Source organism: Carassius carassius, chromosome 4 (genome assembly GCF_963082965.1).
Source record: "Carassius carassius chromosome 4, fCarCar2.1, whole genome shotgun sequence".
Classification (NCBI taxonomy): Eukaryota; Metazoa; Chordata; class Actinopteri; order Cypriniformes; family Cyprinidae; genus Carassius; species Carassius carassius.
The window spans coordinates 17,456,140-17,476,605 of NC_081758.1; the positions used below are offsets into that span (position 1 = coordinate 17,456,140).

Genomic DNA, 20,466 nt, shown 5'->3' on the forward strand with positions numbered 1-20,466 from the left:
ATCTCAGCACATTCATAAGTATTAGAAGTAATAACTGGGTGTCATTTTGAACTGTCTAGTGTAATGGAACACTAAATTAATGATGTAAACAGTTAAAAGCCATGGTACCTTCTAGGGATGGGTCATGATGGTTACCTAGTCCAACAAGAAACTAGTAGATTAGTAAGGACCTCTAAGTTATTTTAAGCAATATGTATTAGTTTTTTTTAGCAGCAATGAATTTAATTTAATTTAATTTAATTTAATTTAATTTAATTTAATTTAATTTAATTTAATTTAATTTAATTTAATTTAATTTAATTTAATTTAATTTGTATAAATGGAAAACACCACGAGCTGGGACTCAAACTTGTGTTACCGAAATTGTATCTGTGCTGTATGTCCGTGCACAAGACCATAATCTCTGACAAAGATGATTTTTTTTAAAGATTGTTGAATCAACTTTTTTAAATATATTTTTGCCTCTAAGATATGTGTCTGAATGCCGTCATATGAACTCAGGACAAGCCTAATTATACATCATGTTTGTTGAGTATCTACTGTCTTGTCCACTTTGAAAATGTGTGGTTTTGCACCATCCATAGTGGCTGTATTGGTTTGCCTGTTGGTGCCCAGTTTGATGATGCACCCCAGTTTGATGGGCTGATTTTTGCGAGATGGAGAGGGCAGGGACGAATCCAGTGCAGCGGCGGGTGGAGCTAATTGTTCTCCATTCATCATCAGGTGGCATCCAGGGACCCAGAGAGGACAGGGCAAGGAGAGCAGGGGGAACTCAAGTGATCTGAGGTGAGGGGGGGTTGCTCCAGGGGTGAGGGGCATCATCATAGAGGCTGAAGAACAGGGGCAACTATCAGGTTGACCTTGGGGCTGATGGAGTGCCTTGCCCGCTGGGTGCGGAGGCCTGGGGAGTAATGGCGAAGGTGAACCTGGCCCTCCAACGGATCCATTAGAGCTTAATGCTGTTGTTTTTATCAGGGAGCAGTGGGAAGCAGAGGTCAGACATAAAATACAACTTATTCTCCTTGTTTACGGTGTTATTCATCTGCATGTCATGGCACAGGGACGTACCGGAAGCGCAGGACAATGGGGTGCTGGTGTGGAAACAGTTACAGTACAGTGGGTTTTTTTGGGGGATCCTTAAAACTGAGGGCGCTCACCATAACTAAAATCTTTCTTTTGTGTCTGATCAGAGAGAGCTAACATTGGAAAGGTTGAAATAGAGGTTTGCTGTATATCTTGAACTTGAATGAAGAGTGCAGCATAGCTCTTTAATTGCTAATATGAAGGACAGTGTTTTGAATAATCTCCACATCGATTGATTAGCTAGGTTAAACTAGCACCTTTATCTTGTGTAGTCCCTGATCATGAAAACAGCTTTGATTGCATGCATTTCCAGAAGCTGGTTGATCAAGTCTCGCTAGTTTAGCCAAGAAGCCTATACAGACCATTTTCAGAAGCTGTGGATTCTTATTTGATTTGATTGAATTGATTTGAATCGTCCAGTCCTGTTCCTGGAGGTCCAACATCCTGCAGAGTTCAGCCCCAGCCTGCCCCACTGGCAACACACCTGCTTGGAAGGTTCTAGAAATCCTGAAGACCTTGATTAGCTGATTCAGGGGTGTTCATTTGGGTTGGGACTTGAACCTTGCAAAAAGATGGCCCTCCATGAGCAAGATTGGATGCCCCTGCCATAAACAGTAAGAATTTATTTTTTATTTGATTTATAAAATGCTTGAAACCTGCCTTATTAGCACCCAAACACTTAACATGCATCATTCTGAACAGAATAATGTTTAGTACCTGCTGAAGAGACACATTGACTATTGTTAGAGCTTTGCCCAGAATACTGTCTCCAGAGGGAATACCATAGTGAGGGCGTATGGATCTCTTGAGAATAGCTCAATAACTTTTTGGCCCGTTTCTGTGGTCACATACTGTTGCGTGGCATTCAGCATCACACCTATTTTTGTAGTGTCACTAGAGGTTTGAGGGAAGGTAGAACCTAGGGATTTGGGGGGTGAGGATAGTGCCTCTGAACTACTGTCACACTCCCTGATGTTTTCACATATTTTATTTGTATGTGTGTGTGCGTGTTCAAATCTGGTCTGCACCATTTCCCTGTTCCTGTTTCATTCCTCCCTTTTTTGTTACCAATGCATTTCTGTGGCACATATATATATATATATATATATATATATATATATATATATATATATATATATGAAAAATAATATCCCAAGTGTTGAATTAAACTAGATTATTTGTTTGATTAGTTGTTTATATTTACTCCTTAAAAACCGTAATGTGAAGGGTTTTCCCTTTGATGTGAAATACTTTTTGGCTTCCAGTATTTGGAATGGCAGTTATTGGGATCAAGCAGGCAGTCAGGGGAGCTTCCATTTAGTCTGACACACACCTCAAATCTAATTAAACTGCAATTTTAATTAACCTCCCAAAGTGCTCAGACACGAAGACAAGGAACAATTTCATTGACAAGCCTTTCCCTGTACGTCTCTTGCCCCATTCCATTCATTATAAATAAAGTGCTAATGAACTACTTTTGGAAAATTAATGTACACGTCTATTTAAAGAAGTTGTTTTTCGTTTCATTTTTCACTGATAAGAGGTGGGCTCACTTCTGTCTGAAGGGACTTGCCTCATCTTTATTTGCCATAAGAGGTGTGGAACTCTTTTCCTTGGTGACATAGCTCCCTACTTCTGCCCATCTGGGTCAGTGCGCCTTTGGCTCGAAATGAGAGAAGACAAACAAATAATGTATCCAGGGAGAGGCATGGCCCGGGTGAAATGATTTCATTTTCATCTTGATCTCTTTCTCATCTGCCTCCTTTGTTCCCCTCACCTTTAGTGCTGCGTAGATCAAAGAATCTTGTTTTCTCTCCCTCCGAACATGCCGAGAGAGAGTGTGGGTGTGGATTAGGCCCGGCTGGGGGTCTGTACTCTTGCATTGGGGCTCTGGCTTTGGTGTAAATGAAGTTTGGTGCCCCTGGGACATTGTTCCCCCTCCTGCTGTCATTAACAAACAAGATATGCCCTCTATGAAGTGTCTGTCCTGTTCTGTGCCAACCTCATCAGTCTCCTGCTATGCTGGGTGCCCATTGCAAGGTAGTAAGAGCCTCCTGATGGGATGGTAAGGTGTGAATAGCCTGATGTTGGGAACTGGCTAGAACGGACTTGCCTCTGCTTGCCGGCAGCACTAGCAGCCCATAGCAGTTTGGTAATGGGGATGCGTTAGGGGGTCCCGGACAGCTGCACTCAGTCCTACACACCATTTAATGATAACACTGTTAAAGATGGAAGAGTCTGTTCATTTACTTTCCAGCCATTGATGACACAAAGCTTATTTAACTTTCAGTGTAATTGAGGTGTTATTTAATTATTCAGGTAATCAGTTTTCACATTAAGAATGACACTTTAAAATTGAGAACAATGCTTTAAAGATCTTGTGGTTAAAGGATTGTTTAGAGGCTGTCAACAGCATCTGTGGCATTTAAGGTGCAGATTTAATCTCTGATTGCTTTAAAGATTAAAAGCCATCAGTTTGGACAATCAAACAAAATCAGGTTTACAGTTATGCATATGGAGAACGGAATTCCAGATGGTTAAAAGCAGAATGAGAGGCTCTTTTATAAAAGCTTCTCTTCACTTATTTCTTATCCAAATTGTTATTTCTTATTCAAATCCTTGAAGATATGACTAAGATACTAAATTACTGTATGTACTAAATATATATATATATACACACACACACACACACACACACACACACACACACACACACACACACACACACACACACAGTATGTGCATTAGTTTAAATATCTACTATGATATAAATAAAATATTGATGTTGAAATATTAATATCACAAAATATAATATTGATTATATTCTTTCTATTAATATAGTATATTATTATATTATATATTTTTATAACTATTTTTATTAGTAAAGATAATCAGGAGCTGATAATGCATGATATTTTGAAACAAAAATGTACTTTTCTTTATCATGGACACCACTGTAACTCATTAAGCCTTAAAAGTATTGTTTCTAGAACTGCAGTTTAAAATTGATACATGTGTAATTGTTTGGTTGTACTGAAATTGTAATGTACAGTGGCCTGCAGCAGTGCTTATATTCAGTAGAGCAGAACACTCTTGCTCGTGTGATATTGCATTATTCATACTCTATATACGTTGACATTCATAGAAGAGTTCAGGTTTGACTGCACTTTAAACAGAACTGATTTTTGACTAAATATCAATTTCCCTTGCCCGCTGACATCAAGTATGCCTCCCGCTGTGCCGATGTGTGTCCGCATACGTGAGGAAGAGGTCCTGAGGTAATGGAATGCCCATGTGTCGCTCCAGTGGCCCACAGCTCAGCCAGGATCCACAGCAGGCTCTTCTGAAGCAGCTTGCTCCTCGGTTTGTAGCGGTGTGTGTGTGAGAGAAGTGCAGAGGAGCAGTGAAAACAAGCCTCTCCTCAGGCTAGTGTTATTCCAACCTCCTGCCTTCCTCAATCCACTTTTGAAGGCAGGAAATCAGAGTTAGCTCATGGGTTTGAGGGCCATGTGGTAATGGTTTAGACTGTAGAGACCCATGACCTGCACCTCCACCCTCGCTCGCTCGCTCATACACACACACAGATACCTTGTCCCTCAAAGTCTTCTTTTCTCATATAGTGCCCGATACAATGCAGAGCATGTTGGACTTTTGTTATGGTTGATAACGCAAACCAGATGGGAGTCAGGACAGGGGAGTCTTGTTAAATATTTGCTAAGAAAAATAACCCTTGGACACGGTTTAATTATATCTATTTGTCTTGTGTGGCTTTTTGGGATGGCAATGTGGTTATGCAGGCCATATTGAGCTTCATTTTTTCAAATGTGGGATCCAGTACAGAGTTTGGGAGATGGATGGGATACTCTGTGTGTATGTGTGTGTGTGTGTGTTGAGGGAGTACAAACAGTTGATCAGTTTTTTTTCTGAGACCCATTTCAGTATTATAAGCATATTTTTTCATTTTGGGGATGATATTCCAGTACCAGTCTTGTTCATTGCTTTATCTGTGGCATTAGTTGTATAAACCCTTAAACATACCTTTTCTGGAAACATTTGTTCTGTGTGTAGAAATAAGTAGTTCTCAGCCAGGGGGTTAGGGCCCACTATGTCACCCTAATACGTCTTTAGAAATATGTACATTTAATTATATTAATATTATTTAAAATCTTAAAATGTAAAGATGTACAAGATCAGACATAATATTGTTTTGTTTATTTATTTTTATAACAACAAAAGCACCAGAGGCACATATAGTGTCAGTTCAAAAAAAGGGCCTTTGAATATTGTCTTCTAATAAGAGGTGCCTTGAAGTCAAAAAGATTTAGAACTGCTGGTTTAAATACAATTTAAATGGCCAGTTTGTGTGAAGTTGTACCCTTATTATTTTAGTATTGTTGATATACTATTATAGTTTTTGATAATATTTTGAATTAGATTTTTTTGTTAGTTTTTTTTCATTTGAATTTCGATTGAAATTATATTGTAATGTGTTTTTGTCATTTTTATTTTTACGTTTGTTTTAAAATTTACATTTTAATATTTTTGATTATTTATTTCTGGTTATTTTAGTATTTCAACTTGATCTGAATTAGAAAAAAGAATGGCAACTTATTAAAATAGAATAAGTTTAAGATTTTTTAAAACAATTTTAATAATTTTTTGTTAAATTTTTTTTTTATAGGTTTAGTTTTAGTTAATGATAAAACCCTTAATTAGAGTAACAGACCTTGATAATATATTTAAAGCTGAGCTTCACCCAAGCATGTAAACACATTAATCAGACTAGAATAGCCCTCAGTGCGGTTGTGGTACCTCTGTCTTTCAGAGCCAATACATGACGTGTATTTAAAATTTGTGCGCAATAACCCTTAAAATTAGATCATGTGCAGTATCCATGCACTTGCATTCCTTTATGAAGCTGAAAAAGATAGATTTGTTTTATGTTAGCATCTTTATGCATGGACATCATCCCTCTTTTCCTGCTTTGATTTGAACAGTGGGTTTTGATCCAGAGGTTCAGTAGCTGGTCCGCTCATTGTGGACATGATCCACTGCAGTGACATTTCAATTGATCTCCATGAAAGGCCTGAGGATGGCGACTGAAGTGCTTCCAGATAAACCTGGGCAGGGTTGAGCAGAGGCCTGGAGCTCTTATAAAGCAGACCCAGGGCAAAGGCATAGTGATGCTCGCTGCTGCGTGGCAGTGCCCTCTCGCTGGGATCATTTTGCCAGGACATTTCGTTTTTCTCATGTGATGCCAGTTCATTTGTGTTTGCCCACTGGAGGGGCACAGCCTGTGCCTGGTTTGGAAATCTGGACATAGCTTATTTTTCACATTGCTAATAGGCCAGGATTTCATTTTTTCTCTTCAAACAGAATTGTGCAAATGTAGATTTTGTAGGTTAAATGGATGAGTGTTGAGTTTTGATCTTGTACTTTTTTGGAATAGTTCACCTAAAATTACAATTATGTCATCATTTGCACATCAGCACATCAATGCACTACAACAGTCTCTGTCTGTGTGTCCACACTCAGTCACTACATTCTGTGTCAGCCCAACTGTTGCATGACTGTTCTTATTGTTAGAATAAAATCAGAGCTTTTGACTGTGGAAACATTTAACTGACGCCTACTTTTGAGGTTCCTGTGGCCTTTTTTTTTTTTTTTAGTTGAAGGCCATCAAAAGTTGAAAAGAAAATATTTTTGGTGCACATAGTAATAATGATGGTGGTGATAGCCACAGTGATGTCACATTGTAAAACCTACCCAACATAGCTAGTTCTCTCTGAAGAAAGTATTAGAATAAATATTCTTCTCTTTACTGATACACAAAATGTGATTAATTTCAAACATGTTTATTGCAGCATGGAGAACTTGGAAAGAGAGAGAGAATTCAGCAAGCCTTTGATGCTCCTCATGCTCTTTCATTGCCCGATGTTTCTCTCTCCCTCTCATTCTTTCAGGACTCGGAGAGAAAGGGTTTCATGAATAAGCTGTATGCCATTCAGGATGTGTGTATCAGTGTGCAGAATGCTCTGGATGAAGTGGCCTCCTATGGTGAGAGGATAAAGAAGTAAGTCTCAGCTCTTGCTGCGTGTGCCTGAGCAGACACGTGGGCACCACCGTGCCAACCGTGTAACATCTTACTCAGCCTGATAAACAAACACACACGCTTACATTGCAAATTTTTTTTTTCCTAATCAGTGTTTTTGTCTTGTTTTCCAGTGGAATGTCTAAACATTCTTAACAAAATTTACCTAAAAATCACAACTTGCCTTAGAGAATGAACCTTTTTGACCATTTCAAATGTTAAAAACAAGAATCTATCTCAAATAAATGCTGTTTCAAAACTTTTTAACCACCAAATAATCTTGGAAAAACAAAATAACAAAAATAATCCACAAAAAAAGCAAATTAATAAAGAAAGTGATTTAAAATCGTAATAATATTACAGTTAACTGATACTGTACATTGATCAAATAAATGCAGCCTTGATGACCATGAGACTTTTTTTCAGAAACATTTAAAAAAACATTTATAGGCCACAAAACATTTTAACAGAAAAAAAGTTTGTTTTACCCCATTAGTATTTTGTTTTGTTTTAAGCAGAAACCTCAGTGAATACCATATTAGTATTATCTTACATATCTTATTTTAAATGAATAATTTTAAACAAATTAAGATGTTTTTGTGTGAAATAATATTCCTTTGTATGAAATATGAATACTATACTTGGATCTTGATATATACCATATTAGCATCGTTTTACAGGTGTTGTTGTAACTATGGTGTTTTAATAGAAACTGTAACTATAGTAAAAAAATAAATAAATATATAAATATGGAACCACTAACATTAAACTGTCTAGACTGGGTATGACCAATTGCTGCAGTAATTTTAAGCTGTCTGCACTGGACACATCAAAATAAAATCTCTAAATCCATTTGTCCTGTTGTCAGAAGTAGCACAAGTGTGTGGAATATGTTAGAAACAGAATGTGGCATCAGTTTACTGCATTCAGTGTAGACATTATCACTGATTATAATAGCTTTCTCTTGGATTTTGTTGCAGCTTGTCGCTCATGTCCAGTGCAGACTTGGAGTAGAACTGTGTAGAAGGAAATAACATCCTTTTCTCTGTTTTCAGTACTTTCAACTGGACTGTGCCTTTCCTCAGCTGGCTGGCCATAGTGGCCCTGTGTGCGGCCACTCTTGTGGTGTACTTCATTCCTCTCAGATACATTGTACTGGCCTGGGGTAAGCTGTCATTATGCTTATGTGTCATGAATGATAAAATAACATTAGCATGTTACATAATGTGTATTTTAGGATTTTAAATAGACTATTGCAGGAGATCACAGAGTTTAGTGGCAGTCTAGGTTTGCATGCTCCAGGGATTTGCCACCAGCACAGTAGAGAAGACAGTAAACTGCCGAGCTCAGGGCAAACTCACTCGTAGCTAATGCCCCGTGTGCTCTTTCATACAGTGTTCAGATCTGAAGCTCTGGGAGGTCAGAGAGCACAGCTCCTGTCAGCTTCATAGCAGCTGATTCTTTAAAGTACAAAGATGAGGGTTCAGAACCAATACAGGATCTCATAAGGTCCTCCCAAACTGCACTCTGTGAGTGAAGTCTAATGTGCTACCGTTATTTCAACTTTCAGGGCTGAACAAGTTCACCAAAAAACTGCGAGACCCGTACAGCATCGACAACAATGAGCTGTTGGACTTCCTGTCCCGAGTGCCCTCCGACGTTCAAGTGGTATGTATTCCTAATAACATTCACCCTTACCGTTGGTTATCCCAGGAATGCAACCCTTAACCCCTGCATGTATTTGGGTTTTGCCAAATTCCAAAATGATATCATTTCTGATGTCACGATGTATCATAAGGTAATGCAATTTGAGGTGTCTTTTCTTTGGGGCACGACAAAGAAATTCCACTGTATGTCCACACATGTAGCAGAATGACAGTAAAGCTCGACTTGACTTGTTTTATGCCTGTAGTACAAATCTGAGTGGAAGGAGTTATAAATATAAGATTATAACTTAGTTTCTATTGGTTTGTTTCTATCCCCATCCATAAGTTTGAGCAACTGGGATAGTGACGCTAGCCCTAGCAAACATAATAAAATAATAACAATGAACTCTGCTGTGTGAGAATGTATTTGTGCAGAGTTTTATGTCTCCCTGTTCTATTTTCTATGCTTTAATTTATGCTTCCCGCTCATGTTAATATGCTTAAATGCAGAAACAGGGAATTCTATTCTTGTCATCACAGACAGCCTTATGACTCATTACCATGGATGTTGACTTTTTAAACTTAACTAAACTTTTATACCTATAATGGCACTTTCTTCTGTGGAAATATGTAATGCTAATTAAAATTTTATTGATTTCGCTCCTTGTAATTGGGTGTTTTTTTAACTACAAGTATCTTAACAACCTTCTACATTGCGATTAAATCACTCACATATGCGACTAAATCTTCATTCTGGCAACTAAATGATGTCTAATATTAGCCAATGGCCAATAAATTCTCAGATTTTACTCGCCAGTGTGTGAGTTGGAGTTTAGCACATATATATTTTCACTCGCGAACACTCTGACTCTGACTGAGGGCTTCAGAGTTTCACTCTCCGTCAAGCGATCTGTGATATTTCTCAGTTCATCTCAATGGATGCGCAGCGCACCTGTGTTTAATGTACCGTGAACTCTAGTGTGAAGGCACACACATCGCCGTCGCTTTCTCTCTCTCACACACACACACACACACACACACACACACACACACACACACACACACACACACACACACACACACACACACACACACACACACACACACACAAAATTTTTCCCAATTTTTTTTTTGTAAGAAACATTGAATGACAGAAAAAACAACCACCTCTCAAGTTAAAATGTTCAGTTAAAATGACTAATATGCATTCAAACATGGTTATCAAATTTACTTAGTATACTTATGTATTAGTGTATATTAAATAATAAAAAACTGCACCAATTTACAAATATTCAATCAGTCTGGAGAGTAAACTAAAATATTTACTAGCCAATGGTGATTAAATTGCCAAGGTGTCCATAGAGGGTTGCTTAATGTACCAGGTGTTGTGTTACATAGTTTTTTGAATGTCATGCTAAAACTTGGAAATTACTTTCCATTTTTGCTTAAATTTAAGGGGCAGTTGTGGCCTAATAGTTAGAGAGTCAGACTGGTAACCCAGAGGTTACAGGTTTGCGTCCCGGTATCGGCAGGAATTGTAGGGACACCACACTTGGCCACACACCATGTCACTTTTTTTTTTAAAGATTTTAAAAATTAAATCCATCATTTAATATAAATACACTTCAAAATGATCATCTAAAGGAATGCATTAAACAATAATAAATTTACTTTGACAGTTATCATCTGTCCATTAGATATTTTGTGAACAATATGTACAGAATTTTTTTTATTGAGCATCATTTCCAGTCAATTCTAAAATGTTTTTGAAAAGGTGTTAAAATATAATTTATAATTTATTATATAATTTATAATAATATATATATATGTATATATATATCCTCATGAAGAATGTGATTAAGATTAATACATTTTGGTTAGTTAAGTTGAATGTAAATGGCTTGTGATGTTTTTACTCTGCACGTGTCTCTCGGTAGATTTATGGACTTCTTGCTGTGTTGTTCTGAGTCATGCTTTGTTATTGAGTGTAATGAGTGTAAAGCAGTAATCCTCTCCCGGTTTGCTTCTTCATTAACCGTGAGATCTGAGTTATGCGGCCCGCCTCACTGTCCCGTTTGTAATCAGCAGCGTTCTGTTCGAGCGGTGAGGTGCTGCCGTTTAACTGCAATTAAAAACTGAGCTCATAAAGACAAACCCGGCCTGTTTTCGTGCTTCCTCTGTGTTGGGATAAACCCCTGCGGTGCTGACGGGGGGGTGACACAGGTCTCTGATCCAGGACCAAGCGCTTGCCACATCAGCACAGACACACTCGCCTTTGATGAGCCCGGGGCGGTGGGCAGGCTTTGATGTCTACTGAGTCGTAATCCCAAGCCCCTGCGTGGCATTACATCGGCCCTGCAGCTGCAGGTAGCCTGCTCTAAATTAGCCCAATGTGGATTGGTAGCTAAGGTGCATTTACCCCAAACACATGGAGCCCAGAAGGTCCCTGCAGGTAGGAGGACCGGAGGAGACCTGGCTAATGATGTACGGTTAGGTTCACGCTCAGAAGAGCAGGCCGCCATGGGCTTTTGGTGCCCTGTTACAGCTTTTGATTTAGGACAGTCCAGAAAAGTACTTGAACATCAGCGTGATGCGCAGAACGTTCCGCTCTGCATCCCACAACTGCCCGTGGAGGTCCATTCACCTCTGTTTTCTGGGTTAGAGACGACGGGCGGGTGGAGGCAGCGTCTCTGTGGGACCTCGGAGACTCAAAAAAAGCATCGGGGTGTGATCTGCATATGCCCAAGGACCCGAACGTTCTGCACAAATGACAAATGGAGGGCTATTTTTGAGGTTCTGACATGACCCACACCGTCCCGTGATAATAGCCCTGCAAGGCCGAGAGAGGCCAGCATTGCCTCTTTTACAGATCATTCGAAGGAGCCTCAGAACAACATAAACTGATGAGCTTCTAATGACTTTTTTATATGAAGGTCATCTATGCTGAAATAACCTTGTGTGTGTTATTTTGAATGCACTGCTTGCATATGCATATGTATTTCAGTAGATATAGATCAGTAGAGTGTTGTGAACCGAAATGAGGCGGCAAATTCCCTCTCGTTTTCGTGGGGGTGAGGGCTCCCAATGTGAATTAATGTTCCAGGTCCATATGATGTTTAGACAATTACTGGGTTAATGGAACACCATTTACTAAACTTTTATCAATAACCAACTAATACTACAAAAGTCACCAGCATTATAAACAAGCTGAATTGTCACCAAAATCTTTAGATTATTTCATGTTACAAGTAATTTAAAAGATTTTTATCAATTCAGGCTAATTTTTAATTATTAAATGAAATTGAATTATTTATAATGATTATTTATTTAGTTATTTGGCACCTCTGTTTCACTATTCACACTCACATCCACACCATTCTTTAAAACATGGTGAGCTCAAGGCCTTCCCATGAACCTGTATCCGTTGGTGTCGCTGTTGGACACTTTATAAAATTAGTGGTTTACATTTACATTAGTGGTTTGTTTTATTTTTGGACTGCTGATTACTTTCTCCTCCAGATTTTTGGGGAAGGCACTGCTGTCCTTTTCTCCTCTTGAAAAATGCCCTTAAAATGGATACATTAAAAGACTTTATTAATTGTCCAAGTTGATGGTGTGGTGAAGGGTAGGCTGGTTAAGTGTGCACTTTACACAAGTACTGTGGTTATTCTAAGATGTGGTTGTAGAATTCAATACATACAGTAGCACCTCTGTGCAGAGAGCCCATGGCCTTTTAAGTGCACTGCAGGAGAACCGTGATGTATCAAACCTGCTGCGAGGTGCATATTCACTTTGATTTACTCTCTCAGTTTACACACTCTATGTTCTTTTCATGAATCCACCTATAGATTCCTCCGAGAATATCTTTACCTGCTGTGTGCCTGCCTCGCTGCTTTGAATAAAGCACATTCTGATATAATCCAATACTTTGTCTCTTAAATGAGGCCAACCGGCATTACCGACTAAACATTCTCTACCAGGTGTCTAAAACGTGTCCTATCACATGCTTTATGGTGCCATTAGCCAATGGAGGAACTACGTGCGTAACTGGGATGCTAGCAATTAGCACGCCAAGGGCTCCATTATGGCCTATGCAAATGCAGAGATTAAAATGCAGTCACAGCGCACAAACGATTCAGCTCTTAGCCAGTTCATCACCTGCGAAGGGCACACACTTGAGGAGAGAAGAAAAGAGGGCAAACAATAGCAAAATTAGTCTGTTTTCTGAGGACATTGTCATTTATGGCTGATTTTGATCCTTCTTATTTCTATTATTATTATTTACTGTTTTTAAAAATGCATACCAGGCCTCATTCATTAAAATAAACATACAGTTAAACAGTAATTTTATGAAATGTTTACAATTTTAAATAACCGTTTTCCATTGTAATGTATTTTAAAATGTAATTTATTCCTGTATTAGAAAGCTGAATTTCCAGCATCATTACTTTAGTCTCCAGTGTCACATGATCTTCAGAAATAATTATAGAATGCTGATTTGCTGCTCAAGAAACATTTCTTATTATTATCAATGTTAAAAACAGTAGTGCTGTTTAATATTATTGGAGAAACCATGATATTCTACCATTCAAATGTTTGGCGTGTGTGTGTTTAGTAGAAATGAATGCTGTCATTTAGCAAAAATGCATTAAAAATATCAAAAATGTGACAGTAAAAACATGTTACAAAGCATTGTTTCAAATAAATGCTTTACTTTTGAACTTTCTGTTCATCAAATAATTTTAAAGAAATGTTTCCACAAAATATTAAGCAGCAAATAATTTTTTAATATTGGTAAAAATGAAAAACATCATTATTATTCATATTTGAGCAGAAAATCAGCATATTAGAATGATTTCTGAAGAGTCATATAACATTGAAGACAAAATTAAATTTATATATATACATATATATATATATATATATATATATATATATATATATATATATATATGTATATGTATATATGTATATGTGTGTGTGTGTGTGTGTGTGTGTGCGTGTGTGTGCTCTTGTTTTTGTGACATATCAGGACACAACTCTATATAATGACATGGGTATGACACAGGTATTACAAGGAGAGGGTGACTTATGAGGACATAACCCATGTCCCATTTTTCAAAACGCTTGTAAATCATACAGAATGAGTTTTTTTGAGAAAGTAAAAAATGCACAAAGTTTCCTGTGAGGGTGAGTGTTAGGTGTAGGGTTTGATGTAGGGCCATAGAATATACAGTTTGTACAGTATAAAAACCATTACGCCTAGGGGATGTCCCCACTTTTCACAAAAACAAACGTATGTGTTTGTGTGTGTGTGTGTGTGTGTGTGTGTGTGTGTGTGTTTGTGTGACCCTAGACCACAAAACCAGTCTTAAGTGTCAATTTGTTTGAAATTGAGATTTAGACATCAGATGAAAGCTACATAAATAAGCTGGATCAGACAATATTTGGCCGAGATACAACTATTTGAAAATCTGGAATCTGAGGATATTTACAAAATATCTTCATGGAATATGATCTTTACTTAATATCCTAATGATTTTTAGCATTAAAAAAAATCTATAATTTTGACCCATACAATGTTTTTTGGCTATTGCTAAAAATATACCCCAGCGAGTTATTTTAAATCCTAATATTATTTCAATATTTTAGTTTTTAGTGTATTTCTGATCAAATAAATGCAGTCTAGGTGAGCATAAGTGACTTCATTAAAATGATTAAAAAATCTTGGCATGCTCTTACATCTTGAATATACATTGCTTATTTATCAAAACAGTCAAATAACGATTTTTGATCAATTTTTGGTGTCTGAGGAGAGAACTTGTCCTGTTGGCCCAGGTGCTGAATCTTTTCTCACTTGTGCATATCGAAAGCCTGTCTTTGTTGCACCAGGGGTTTCTTTCAGGAGTTTAAACAAGCAATCAGCGTGCACCTTACCTCAGAAAAAAAAAAAAGTTAGGAGAAACTTTTCTCAGTGCCTTTTCCCTCTCTATTCACCTTGAAATGCTTTAATTTTATTTTTCTCAACAATAAATGTGAGCTTGTCTGTGGTTGTCTGTGAGCCCTTTTTTCTTCATCTACAGGAGCATTTAATGCCCCTAATGCAAGGTTAGGTGTCACTGAAGATGAAGTAGGTGAGATTTCTCTGCTCCTCTATAAAGAGCATAGTAGTTTCATTAAAAATGTTCAGCTTTCATTTACTTATTTGTATTTGCCTGCCTCCACTGTGGCTTCAAACCCAGATCCACGCTTAGTAGCAGGACGACATCGCGTGCTCAGCTGCAGCAGGTCCCGGGACGGTGCCTGACACCGCTAAACGAGACAACCCCCCCTCCATTACAGCTACTAAAGTTATTTTCTTTGTATTGTTCCCCTTTTTTTTTTTTTTACTTTCTCCGCATGCTGCTTTGACTCTTAACTAGTGTGCTACGTTATCTTGGGTGGGACAGATCTCTGTCATTAAAGCTGCAGTGAGTGTTGCACCATACAGGGTGGCATAACTGTCAGCAGTTAAGTGTGATAGAGCCTCTGACGTGCCACATGCTCTTTATAGCACTACTTTTGATTGAGCCTTTATTGTTGTTTGCCTTCATTTCTTTTCTTCCATTAGATTCAGTAATGTCGATCTGTATTGCCTCACCTTGACATGTAAACTTTTGTTTACATGCAGTTCAAGGAAGGCTTCTGATGTGTTTAAAGTGAATATGAAAATAATGACCCTGTTAGGCTGCAGTTTAAAGCGTGCTTTGAAGACGACGAATGCCAGGCCGCTCTGAAATCCTCCAGAAATGCTCTTACTGCAGTTGTGGCCCCGTTTGTCAACACTGAATTAATATTTATTAGGGCTGCCAGTTTTAAATGGACTAAAATGTAAACTGCAATTATTGCTTTTTTATAATTGAAAGCATTCAATTAAATGCTGATCAGAGGTTTTTGGATTTAGATTTTTTTTAATTGTATTATTATTATTATTTTTTTTTTTTTACACTACAGACAATTTACATTTTTAGTTTGAAATGAATTATTGACCCAGTAAATTAAAAACTGTAGAAAGATGTTCCTCTGCAAATAACTAACAATGTTTTTTGTTAGCACAGATGTCAATAGAGAGCCTAGAATTGTTTTGTGTACCTTTAAATAAATATTATTTTTATTAAATACTAAATGAATATGCATGCTACCTTTCTCTATCTTTAGTGAAATTAATATCTGTATTTGGCAAAGATGCATTAAACGAATTATAAGTGACAGTTACAACTTTTATAATGTTACATAATGCTGCTGTTTTAAACTTTGTAATAATCAAAATCTTGAAAAGTATGGTTCATAAAAATGTTTTCAACATTGATAATATTAAGAAATGTTTCTTGAGCAGAAAACCAGTATATTAGAATGATTTCTGAAGGATCATGTGATACTGTAGTAATGATGCTGAAAATTCAGCTTTGCCATCACAGAAATAAATCACATTTTAAAATATATTGAAATAGAAAACAGTTATTTGAAATTGTAATAATATTTCACAGTATTACTGATCAAATAAATGCAGCCTTGACTTCTTTCAAAAACAAAAACTCATCAAAACTAAAAAAAGACTGTATTTTATTATTAATTTGGTCAGTTTTCTATTAGTTGTTCATGCTTACATTTAATTATTTGTGTCTTGAAGAAAAGATGCATGCAAACTACAAAGCAGACCAACTCAGCAGTTTATAGAAAAGGATTTTACATCTTCACTACTTCAAAACTACATCACTAAAGTCCTTTGTGGATCACATCTGATGTGAGCTCAGCTTCTGCTGCAGTGTTTTGAATGTGGCACAGAAAAACCCAGTCTCACCTACAAGATGGATGGTTGTGAGATGGACACACTTCTCAGTGTAGGTGCTGACTGATGTTTCTGTTGAGTTGGCAGTACATGGACCACATTTCTAAGGGAGACTGAACATGACGTCAGTCAGTGTGAGGGCCAGATCTGAGGGAAAACCAGTGATCTGTCTCTTTCACTCAGAGGCGCTTGACTGTTGCGGTCTTATTTGTCTGAAAGGGAATACTAGTATGGTGACAACCCTGTGAATTTTGAGCTGGTATGCTTCCCCTTCCTGCTCTGCTCCAAAACCTAGTAAACTGCCTCTTTACCTAGATGGGTAGCTGCTTTTTAAGACAACATTCTAACTGAAATGGACCAAAAGAGTTACTTGGAAAGCACTATATAGACTGCAGTTGTGTTAGTAGTGTATTAGTGTGCTTTATTCTCAGTTGATTCAATACAAGCAATGTGACAAATATAAAAAATATAATGCAACAAAAATACAAATATAATGTGTCTTTCAGTCATATGTTGCACGATGTAGGATTCCAGTAAATGGTTAACTTGAGCTTTTAGTGTGACATCACATCTCTACTCTCCATCTTTGCAGCCTCTGTTGTATTTGGCCGAGCTCTTCTCAGAAGCTTCTCATCCTCACGTCCATCCCCTGCTATCAGTCCGCCCACCTGACCATGTGTGTGCTTGTGTGTGTTTTAACAGGTGCAGTACCGAGAGCTGAATGTGGAGCCCACTCAAAGCCCAAACAAAAGAAAGAAAAATAATCCAGGATAGCTCCTCTTCTCACACACATGCTCTCCCAACGCCAAGGAGAAGCAGAGGACTGACCGGCAACCAGCCTCTTTTTGTCTATTTCCTCACTCTTTCTCTCTCTGTTCTAGCTGTGGAGCAGAGACTTAAAGAGCACTGTCTGAGGAAAAACAGGACCATTGTTAATTACCATCCGTCCTTTTTGGGTTTATTTTTGTGGCAGGGGGAGCGGCAAAAGCTCTTGACACCTTTTAGAGTCAAACTGTCTGGGTTATTTGTCAGCGCTTGCCACTAGCCAGACAGCTCTAAGAGCCAAGGTGTCCTTCCACGGCAGCAAAGGGAGCCGCTCTGACCACAAATAGCAGGATGAGCTGATAATATGCCAACCTGTGGTTACACACCTCTCCTCTACAGAAGGGAAAACGACGGTGGTTAAGTTGCAGTTTCACCCTATAATTTGCACTGCACAGTAACTGCCATATCTAAAGCTATCGGCAGCTGTCAAGCAGCAGTTATTGGAGTCGACAGCTGAGCCCGTTATGGTCCAATTTATGGCTGTAACTAAAGTGCTCGTGGAAATGACTCAAAAAACACCCAGTGCCAGTTTGCGATATCTTTGTCAATTTGATGTTCTTATGTATGTTTTGTTTAACGGTATGAATGATGCATGCTGGGATTGTGTTTTGTAAACCTTATTCAACCACTAGTAGCCATGGCAGCAGCAGCATTGTCCTCATAGTGGGGATTAGTGTTAACATACTCTTGCATCATTCCCTATTCATCCTTTGCTCCCAAAGCACCACACAGTGCCACTCCAATAATAAAGACGTCAGTTTTGGTGACCAGAATTTTGATCGTGTGGTGAGCGAGGCACATCTCATTTGAAAGCATCTTCCTGTGTCACGTTCCCATGTGCCGCAACTCTGCCACCACATATACGTCCATCAGCTGCCCCGTCTGCCCTACATTGGGCACCAGCTCAAACTTTGATATCTAAAGTCCAAGCACTGATTTACACAGAAAAAAAAATGGCCAAAATCTTTAGAAAAATCCCAAATTGAAGGGAGAATATCTGTGTGTTTTCATTGCTGTGGATTGGCTACTTGACAAGAAGTCGATAGTGTGTGACAAGCTGCTTTAGGGCCTCGTAGGCTACCGGAGTGCAGAGGTTTACTGACGCCGACGTGGAGAAAAAGGAGTACACAGGCTGCTTTTCCAGCGCTCCTCCTGTCATTCTGCTTTCTCTCCCTCTGTCATTTCCTCTCCCTCATCCATCCATTTGTGAGGGAGGTCACGAATGGGTGCGTGGGGTGCTCTTGAGGGACCGCTGCGTAGCGAGCGATGAAAGATCACAGCACAGGCTACATAAGAAAGAACGCTAGCCCTGTCCCTCTGCCTCCCTGCTGACTTCTCATTTGCCATATTGCATCTATCATATGAAAAGACCATTGATTTTTCGGAGGGAATTCCATTACAAAGACAACACAATCCCAACTGAGCAGGACACGGACAGTACTTCAGTGACTTGAATTATTAAAAATATATATATATATATATATAAATAAAACACAGTTGATTTGAACAGCAGAAAGGATATTTTTTTTTAAGCCTGAATGTGTTTCTATGTACTGTACATGTTGATTTAAGTGTTCAGTTTATTGTGAATCGTTTTTGCATCCCAAAAGTTTTTTGTTTCGTAAAAGTGCACATGCTATGTTTGCAAGCAAACCAAAGTGGATTTTTTTGGGGGAAATATTTTTTTGTAAATATACTTATTGTTAAAAAAATTTGGTCAGAGAATATATGTGATCAGTTTATGAAATTGTAATGTGTCTGTGTGTCATTTTAAAACCTGTTGCCTGTGATGTCATACTGCTCCATGTGACTGGCTGAAACACAGTTGACAGAATTGTGACAAAATGTAAACTAAAATATGAACTATGAATAATTATAATAATTTATGTCATTACTTTTAAAGATGTTTTGTTTCCTTTTTATATAATTATTGCTTACGCTAATTAATAAAAAAAAAACTCAAAGCATGTAAACAAGAATGACTTGTGCAGTGCTATTGTATATATTAATATATAATTTTTATTATTTTTTTCTATTAAGCTTTTTTATTTCAGGTATTTAATCTAAAACTAAAATGTTTTTTTAATGAATAATCACATTAGGCATGTGATTTGCTTCTGGATCTATATGAAGCACAAGGTCTCATCTTTAGATCTTAGCGCTGTGTCTTTTGTAGACAAACACACAGGTGTGTACAAGCTGGTTCATCCTTCACACACCGAGTCATTCATTTCTTACACCTTCACCAGAGCTGCTATTTTTCAAGATGTTCACCATGAGCCTACCAAACACCTCACAATGTAAGTGTTCTTCTTCACACACTCTCAAGAGTGATGGAGGGACTGTGTGTTCCTCCACTGGGGCCAAAGGGGATCCCCTGTGCTCTCAGCCTCTGTGGCCTCCCATCATTTGTTAGTCTGGCTGTTTCTTGCCTGTCTGATCCCTGCTGTTATTCAATACGACACCGTATCAACACTCGGCATGCTCCAGTACAAACGGCTGCTCTGCCAGACGCTAATAATCATGGCCACGCTGAAAGCAAAAACACTTGTTTTGAACCATTTGAGCTTGTTATTTATTAACCTCAGCATCCTCCATCGCTCTTGGGCTGTCTGGCTCAGACCATCCGCAGCGTCTTGGGTTCTAATCCCAAACCTGGTCTCCGTGATCCCTCGTCACCTCCGGAGGCTCTGTTGTAGTTGAAAAGGGCACGATCAGGAAAAGGCTCATTCTTTATGGAGGTCTTGGATGGATTTCCTGCTTTTGTACTGGAATCAGTTGTTTGGAGGGGATTGATTATTAACCCCACATGGCACACATATGAGTTCCCTCCATCATCCTGGATCAGAGGACTATGAAGCAATGTCTTATGGGCTGGGCTTCAACTAAAGTTAGGTTTGTTGATTTGGAACAAATGCATGGAGGAGTATTGCAGAGTCATCTAATTGACTGCAAATTGCATACACTGCAAGCGAAAAGTTATTTCTCATGAT

At 38.2% G+C, this 20,466-nt stretch overlaps 1 protein-coding gene across 6 annotated transcripts in view; it reads left to right on the forward strand.

Moving 5' to 3' along the window:
• LOC132138731 (multiple C2 and transmembrane domain-containing protein 1-like) overlaps window positions 1-18,940 on the forward strand; it is a 145,588-nt gene extending 126,648 nt beyond the window's left edge. For all 6 annotated transcript variants that reach the window (XM_059547698.1, XM_059547700.1, XM_059547699.1 and 3 more), the window contains 4 exons: window positions 7,047-7,156; window positions 8,230-8,339; window positions 8,745-8,842; window positions 17,351-18,940. In XM_059547698.1, coding sequence (XP_059403681.1) covers window positions 7,047-7,156; window positions 8,230-8,339; window positions 8,745-8,842; window positions 17,351-17,422 — 390 coding nt within the window. In that variant the 3' untranslated portion in view covers window positions 17,423-18,940. The remainder of the gene's footprint in view (window positions 1-7,046; window positions 7,157-8,229; window positions 8,340-8,744; window positions 8,843-17,350) is intronic.
• Window positions 18,941-20,466: the final 1,526 nt, after the last annotated feature.